This window comes from Doryrhamphus excisus, chromosome 19 (assembly GCF_030265055.1).
Source record: "Doryrhamphus excisus isolate RoL2022-K1 chromosome 19, RoL_Dexc_1.0, whole genome shotgun sequence".
Lineage (NCBI taxonomy): Eukaryota > Metazoa > Chordata > Actinopteri > Syngnathiformes > Syngnathidae > Doryrhamphus > Doryrhamphus excisus.
Window position 1 is genome coordinate 9,486,062 of NC_080484.1, and position 8,893 is coordinate 9,494,954.

At 42.6% G+C, this 8,893-nt stretch overlaps 1 protein-coding gene across 9 annotated transcripts in view; it reads right to left on the reverse strand.

Annotated features, from left to right (window-relative positions):
* Nucleotides 1-8,893, reverse strand: part of nhsl1b (NHS-like 1b) — a 71,398-nt gene that overhangs the window by 8,677 nt on the left and 53,828 nt on the right. For 6 of the 9 annotated variants that reach the window (XM_058056112.1, XM_058056113.1, XM_058056108.1 and 3 more), the window contains 4 exons: nt 5,870-6,022; nt 3,384-3,520; nt 2,028-2,235; nt 682-813 (listed from right to left, as the gene is read on the reverse strand). In XM_058056112.1, the coding sequence (XP_057912095.1) occupies nt 682-813; nt 2,028-2,235; nt 3,384-3,520; nt 5,870-6,022 (630 nt within the window). Of the gene's footprint in view, nt 1-681; nt 814-2,027; nt 2,236-3,383; nt 3,521-5,869; nt 6,023-6,397; nt 8,735-8,893 lie in introns of those variants that run through there. The other 3 variants (XM_058056109.1, XM_058056116.1, XM_058056115.1) reach the window with 2 other exon arrangements.

Here is an 8,893-nt window from a genome sequence, read left to right on the forward strand (position 1 = left end):
ATTCATTTTCATTTTAGAATATGCCAAGGGACAATAGAAAATGAGATGCGGGTCGAAAATAGTCCTTGGGAGGCACTTTTGACACCCCTACTATAACAGTATAAGGCTCTGCATATGTACCATAAAAGTTGTTTTTATTTGTATTATTTTAAATACTTTCTTATATATTTTTTTCATTTAATAAAAGTGTCAACTTTTCTCTTTACATTTTGCCTTTTTTATATTATATTATATTATATATATATATTATTTTGTAATATTATTTTTACAATGTGCGCTGTCACTCTTGTTGTAGGTCTTTCTAATATCATGTCAATAAGTAACTAGCTTATTACAAACAGCTCTCAGATTGACACGGCGTAGTTCCGCAATCCTAGACACTTATTACATCGTGGAGTTGGGACCGCCACAGATAAATACAAAAATATGTCCTGTGAGATTTTGGAGGAGGAAAAAGTAGAGCGTATAGAATCAGGATTCCTGGCTGTATTTTAGGAAATAAATGAGGACAGTTGGATTTAAAAAATGGGAAAAAGAACAACCACTGAGCAACAGCACGAGCATGTATTGTTTTAGGAAGGAGTGTTAGAGTGGAAGGATGTACAGTTCTGTGGACAGCAGAGGGCAGCAGTTGGCGGCATCCCCACACACACACACACCCACACCCACAGTGACGCATACCTAGCTCCAGGTTGAGGTTGTCAGGCAGCCCTGATATTGTCTTTCTGCGTTTGACCTTCTTGGGCCGGCGGGACACGGTGTCAGTGTTAATGAGGGAGCGCCGGATGCTCGCCTGCCGGTCAAACACTGCGCCTGGTCGGCAGGAGGTGGCGGGAGGGGAGGGGGGGAGGGGGGCGAGAGCAAGGCAGGCGGACACACAGGCAAGACAGCACACAGTTAGTGTGGAGGGCACGCGCTCAAACAACATGCAGGAGAGTGTGTTTATCTTCAAGCAGACATGCAGCAAAGTTTGGACACCTTAGTGAGGTCGGATGGTCAAGTTTACAAAATGGTGGTTTCAACCCAGGGGAGGGGTCGACACAACCTGCAAACACCATAGCTTATTCCTGAGGTAACTATCTGATCTTGGTCTCAAATGTAATGTTACAATATACCACTACTTTGTGTTTGGTCACAGTAAGTTAAAAAAATAACATATCAGCAACGGCAGCCAATATGTAGGAAAAGGAAACCACAAACATATGAGTGAGATGAGAACACATGCAAACACACACACACACATTCCAAAACCCATGGTAGTGTCTCATTTCCAAGATGGAGGAAGCATATAGGCATGTATAAAACTACCTATAGCCCAATAATCTGCCAACTAGGAAAGACTGAATGAATAGTGAGTCTGCAACAATCAGTTCCACATCAAATCAAACTCATTGATTATATTTTAATATTAAAATGTCAATTTGGCGAATGAAGAAAATCAATAATCAAGAAATGTAATGAAACTTAATACTTGTCATTCTAGTTTATCCAAAATGTGATGGACTTGTCCAAGCAAGCTTTCCCACACAGCAGACAGTAGTCCGGAATAGAAAGTATGCGGAAAAATGAAGAAATAGCCAGTGATGTAATATTACAGTGTCATCTGCTGTATACTGTATATATCACATATCCTAATAGCACCAGGTATTCCCACCTATCTTATGCGCAGAAATGTCAAGAGTGAGATGTTACATCAGCGTTTTCAAGAGTTGGACAAGTATAGCTTTGAGATATATATATATATAAGACACGAACAAGGGAATTGCACCGACATATTTTTGCTGCGTGTTCATCTGTCACGCAACACAAGCGGGCCCGCCTGACATGAGGTCAGTGGAAAGCCTTGACCCTTTCGGTGAGACTGTCAGGACGCTTTTTCACACGCCAGCTCACACACGCACATGGAGGGAGGTCGGGGGGTTAAAGTGCAACAAGCCCACTGGAAGGGAAGGGGAGGAGGGGAAATGCACCCAGGTATACAAGTTGCCTTTTCTGTGCTAAATGGACCTCCAGGAATGGTTGTTTACCTGTGACGTTGATGGCGACTATGTCAGTGGGCACAGATTGCGCCGTCTGCCTCATTCTCTCCTCCGGGGTCGGGAGGGGCGCCGGTTTGGCCCACACCACGCCCTGTCCGTCCACCTCGGGACTGTCTCCCTTTTCGCTCTCTGCCAGCGGCGTCTGGGACCTCATGGAGAGCTGAGACTGATCATCGTCCGGTGATGAGGCTATGGACTGATGGGGGGAAAAAACAGATTTGACTGTTAAACTCAACTACTGTGAAGACTTGTCTCTGTTATTACACATACAAAAGTGTGTGGAGAGATGACAAGACAGTAGTAACAGTTAAAGGAAGACCATCTCTCATGGAAAGAGTGCAGACTGGATCTCCTGGAAACAGACTCCAAGGTTTTGTTATGTTGCAGCATCCAATATAGTTGGTCAGCAGCACACATTAGGAAATTAAACCAGATTTCTGTCCAGTTTGCACAAATGCTAATTCATTCCTGCATAAGCCCCATCATTGAAGAAGCACTGTGACTAGAAAGAAGACAAGAGGTGCTCTTATATAGCCACCGTGCATGGATGGATGGATAATTGAGGGCAGGCAACAATGCCGAGTGAGAGGAGGAGAGAAACTTTTGTTATTTTGCATGATAGCAGAGCAGGAGCATGGATTCTCTGTTGGAAGCTGCTGTCAGGTAACGTTAGCCTCACTGTGATGGTGGAAGGCGGAGGACGGGGATTGGATCGGGTCGGGGAGGGTGTGTTAACGAGGGATCGCAGAGGACACTTTAGAAAAAGGTCAAGAGTGCACGTAAGAGAATGCAATGGATGGAACAAAACATGTAGTAATGAGCCTCTCCGGGGCCCCACGTGTCACGTGTGATTGTTTTGGTTGATGAGCAACATAGAATGCACCGTGAATGGATCCACTACATCTCGAACTGTCTCCCAGAACAACCCATTGACCAAATGCATGGTAACACACAAGCTCCATGTAAAAGCCAATTAAATGATTTTTTATGGCCATTTGATTGATTGGAATGCAATTGGAATTGGTGAAGGAAGACAAAATTACATTTTTGTGTTAGTTTTTGTACTTTTCCAGCAAACAGTAAATTAGTCTGAAAGTGTTGCACCGCTGACTGCAAGAACTCCCGTGTTGAAAGTTGTAACCACTAGGGGGCAGGTTAGCACCGTTTTATTGCATCCTCATAGTGCTGAATCAGCACATGGACTTGCAGCGCATAAGCCATGCACATTTTAGGAACAGATTTTCACCAACTCAAGAGTTAAATTTGAACAAATTTGGCTAAAGTCATGTGATAAATGACAACAACAAACAACAAACATGGCACTGTATTTGCATGCACGCTTGCCTGTGTGCGCACCTTTTTATCATCCTCGTCCTCCTCATCCTGCAGGCTGCTGTTGGACTGTAGCGGGTCGGAGAAGGTGGGTCCCTGCGAGTAGTACTGGGAGCTGCGGAAACCATCTTTCCTCAGCTTGTCACATTCTGATGGTTTAAAAAGAAAAACATGCTATTATAACACATTAGCATGATAAAGTCTCTTTACACAGGCTAAGGTGATTGACTACATTCAAACTACTATTGAGTGCATGTCTTACTACAAACACATTAAAATGCCACACACCAATGTTATGTGTGTGTGTCCCTGTGGGATGCTGCCAAGGACTCCTCACACCTCCTCTCATCACCACCTGCTGTGTGTGATGGTTACACACACACACACACACACACACACAGATGTCCCACTCCCCCCAATCTCCCAAAGTGTGTTTTGCATGTCGTCTGTCTTTGTTCTGCTTTGCTGTTTTAAGTAAGTGACTTTATTGGCAAGGACTCCCTTCTCCCCAATTAAACAGCACAGTACATGCATGCACGTGCAGGCAGACCTTGCATGACTAATTGGACTCATTTACAATAAACATGCATCGTACAGACATCATGCTTCCAATGAGGCAAGGAAACCTCATTACTGTCATAATGGCGCTAACAATGGCGATGAGATGACTGCCGTTGATAAATAAATGAGTCCCCAGTGAGAGCTGTGTTGTCTGTTGCTAAGCAGAAATGGCACGGAAATGCAACATTATTATTTGAATACGCCTTCATGCGACAATGCATGCAAACCGTGTTAACAACATCACAACTTATACCCTTGGGTATCAACAGTGGCAGTGATTGAACTATTACACAATACATGGAAGATATCGACTGCAATCATGTAAGTGTTGCGCAACTTCCTGCACGTTTTCTATTGCGAAACTACACCCCTGTGACAAATTCCACTGTGTTGAGGGCAGGACAACCAGTTGATGAATTATTGATTATTCTGCTTTGGGAGCAGTAATAAAAAGCGTGTGTGCTTCCATGTGCCTTGCTTGTACATGTTGGTGCAAGTGATCTGGGCCCAAGTGAGAATAATTGATAGGTATGAGTATTTTTGTCAAATATTTTGTAAGTAAAACATGCGCAATAACAAACATTTTAGTGAATTTCAAGGAATTATAGACCTACAAAAATCATTTAACCTTTTCCTGATTCAGAACAAGTCAGAAATAGGACAATACGGTTTGAGAACACCACAATGCACCCCAGTGGGCATACTTGACGTATATTTTGCACACACATTTGTTCTGCTTTCACTCAACAAGGGTGCCTGTGTATGTCTTCAACCCTCCCACTTCCTGGGAGTGGAGCAACCTTTTGTCACATCCACACAGCACAGGTTCTCTCATCTGACACCTGTTAGCTTTCAGTGACGACCCCCGGGGCTGGGTGGTGATGACAGCGGGGGGAGGGGTCTTATTTAATCCCAAATCCCAGGTGGTATTCGTGTACACATCAATATTACACAAGAAATACGAGTCCCTGAGTGACTGTGTGTTACACTGTATGCCTCACCTCCCTGACGATGACACCTAGTGGCCAATGTGGAACACATTTTAGGTTTAAAAAAGTTTAACTTAGCCCAAGAATAAGTATAATGTAGTATAATGTAGTATGATGTAGCGAGGGAGCGATAATCGAAACACAAGTGCTGTGAGTCAATGCACCGTGTTTGTTTGAAAAGAGGTCTGGGAGGCTTTGTGTACGTGTGCGTGCGTGCGTGCGTGTGTGCGTGTGTGTGCGCAACACACTAAAAAGGATCTAACACTGCTGTGTTGTTAAACAAAAACACTGTGTGGAACACCAATTGGACTTTTTTTTAACACTGTGGATTTCATGTGGTTGCTTTCATGTCAATCACAAGTATTCGCAATTATTAAATCAACTACACATCAAACGGTCTGTATCCCTCAAGAAAAATTGTTAAATTATTCAAGTAACGCCCCGCCAGGAATTCCATGTTAGAGAAATAGTGAATGAAAATACATAAAAAAATGAAATCATCATTATTATGACAACAAAAAATTATTGGGAAATATGACCAAAAAAAAAAAAACACGGTCAGGTCTACTATTGTGGAATTTTTTTTTTTACCAGAACAACGATGTCCAGATGTAATTTTGAGGGAAAAAATAATATTGGAAGAAAATATTTTACAAACTTATAAAACATTACAAGACTGTACTTTTTGACTAAACAGTTTTTATAGAAATTAAATAATTTTTTAAAGAAAAAAAAGCTAAAAAATGTATATTTTCCAAGAAGTTAGCCATTGCAATAATTAATTATTAATACACCATTAAAATGTTGTTTTACTGAATGAAAAAGAACAGTATTAGCAGTATTTTTTAATCATTTATATAAACACTGTAAAACAGAATAAAGCACTCTATAGTTGCACTTAAATGCACCATGACTCCAAAATACTCTTGATGCCAAAATACTGCTTACCTCGTAGGGCGCTCTTCAGGTTGACTTTGGCCTGCCGGTGGAGGTCTTCCACACAAGGTGGCCTGGAGCCTGGTAAGAAGACGTTCTCCTGCTGGTGCCATGGAGCTGTGTAGTGAACCGTCCACTTGCTCTCCTCATCTAGGTTGGACACCGCTGCAGAGACAAAACAGACCACGGTGAGATCCTCTAGGAACCTTTCTTTTATGGACATTTCCTTATTCCAGAGGTTTGTTTGTGTTGAGAGGAAGGGGGGCAGGGGTCTTTGTAAGCCAGGTGTTGGTCTTTGCACCATTAACATGACACTTAACTGAGACATTGCATGAGAGGCCACACACGCCCATGGAATCTGACTAGCTTGTAAACTAGCTCCAAAATTGCACATAATTGCTCTAAAAATGAACCAAGAGAGGTGAGCAAATAAGCAAGAGCAATGTAGTCTTTTCCAACCAAGAAAATGTAATATGAAACACTTCATGAAACACTTCATGAAACATCAGTCCATGTCTAATCACAATCAACACGACTTACCAAGAGAGCGTATCCATGACAAAGTAGGTGATCTTGGGTGCAGGATTAACTCCATTTGGTGGAACCTAATTCTAACCCAGACCTCTACCTGTAGTGTGTCCTCTGGAGCTCAACAACTGACGTGTCTGGCTAGGACAGAAATGTGGAGGACTGAGGAGGAAGGGCAATGAAATTGCCGGTGGAGAGCTTTTTCACAGGTGCTAATGAGCCCTGCAAGGATGCTACTGTGGTTGTGTGGTGTGTGTGGGTGGGTTGGGGGAGGTGGGAAAGTTCAGGGCGGAGGCCCAAATACAACTGGAAATTGTCCTGACAGAGAAAGTGTGAGTCAACGTATGTCTTCTTTGATGTCAACGCTCACCAACTATCATCTCTTTCATGTCCTCATCAAACCAACCGTCTACATTCAACAGTCTCTGCACATGTTTAAAACCTGTGCTTTCACAGCATAGACAAAAATAACAATTATACATGCAACATGCTAGTAGAGCACACCGTTCAGTGCCCTTAATTGTATGATGCTACATGCAAAAAGACTGGGAAATCTCCAATTTAAAACTCAATAGTAGCTCCAGTCAAATGTAAACATAAAACATGGCCGGCAACTGCCTTAAACTAGTATTTGGATGTTTAGGAAGTGATCATTTGATATTCATCATTTAAAATACTGAAGAAGTGGATGCGGAAATTATGTAGTAGTGATCAGTTTCTATGCAAACTCAATGATGATAAATGGTGATTTATACTAAAAACAATAAATACAGTTTATATTGTCTTTTAGCACATCTCGTTGGGGGGCAAATGGGGACATGACTTGGTGACTGATGGGTCGGCTGGACAGCTGGGGACCAAAAAAACAAAACTGGGAGAGGATGGCCTTGAGCAAGACACCAAAGTGAGTGTAGTATAGGCTACACTAACAATGTATTGAAAAGCGACAATGACGGCTAAGGCAAACAATAGCCAATTCTGTCTTTAATGGTGTTCCCAATCCGTTTTCAACTAACGTCCCCATTTGTGTAACGACTGCATGTTTTGAAATCTCAACAATCAATCAGACCCAAACATATGCGCATATTTGGAACACTTTTCGCTCTGCAACACACACTTAGCACAGGTAACCCTCCCCCACCCTCGTCTCACAGTATGGTCCCTCAAAAGGCCTCAGTCTATACTAAAGGCACACACCAAGGACATGTGGAGCGCGGACACAAAGCCTGTATTGTGTCTCTGCATCAGTCCTCGCATCAGGCCTTTCAGCGGCCACAATACGCTCTCTTGCGAGCCTCTGCTGGACCGCTGTGCAAAAGGATCTTTCAGACGTCTGCTAATCCTGCTCTTCATCAGCTTCAGTTCTCCTGAAAGCGAGAACTCAAGAGTTGCGTCAGAGCTAAAAGTAAAATGTTTTTCTGTAGACTTGTTTGGAAGATCCAAACAGTTTGACTTTTTTGCTGTATATTCAAGTGTGCTATTAAATTCAAGTGTAGTTCACTATCAATCCACAGTAAGATTCAATCTCAACTATGTTTGCGGTCTAAAGAAGTCACATGACCTCATGTATGGGCATTTGACCGACATCCATACAGAGCTCCACTACTGGCACAACTCATATTCTGCTTAATATGATTTTGGAATTGAAACAGGAGTTCAAAACACTCAGAGACTGGATCCTCCCATCTTATTAACAAATAGAAACGCAGAATTTAAGTGGCGGTTTTGGCTTGAATGATGCCCTGGACGTATCAACGCCGTATCGACCCTGTGCCTGTGCACCCCGCCTACACCAGTGCTTCTTTTTTTCTAAATTGTGCACCTGATGGCTTTGACTTTGTCTTTTCCATGTTTTGTTCACACAAATGAACAGTACTAGTCACATCATCTCCTACCATCACCCAACTAACAGGCAAGGTGACGGTACTACACACAGAACTACACGGTACCAGACCCCCCCGGCCTCTTTGATGGCCACGTCTGGCCCATGTACTTGAAACACAAGAACTTCAAGGTGACAATATCAACTCATATCGACTCACAATTACCATGTTTGAGGCTCTTGGTCAGCAATATAATTTATGACATTAACAATTAAACGTTTTATTTTTGTGCAATTACTGTTGTCAGTTCAATTTTTTGCCTTATAATTAACTGGGTCCAGCATTCGCCTCCTTGCTATACAGCTTCGGTTCAACATCATGTTTGATCACGGCCTGTAGAGGTCTGCCATGTGCTGAATCGATGAGGATTTGGTGAGCACTCAGCATTATTCATTTATTTTCTACCGCTTATCCTCACGATGGTTGCGGGGGTGCTGGAGCCTATCCCAGCTGTCTTCGGGCTAGAGGCGGGGTACACCCTGGAATGGTCGCCAACCAATCACAGGGCACATATAGACAAACAACCATTCACACTCACATGTATTATAATTAACTAATAATTATAATTAATTATAATTAACCTAGCATGTTTTTGGAATGTGGGAGGAAACCGGAGAAAACCCAC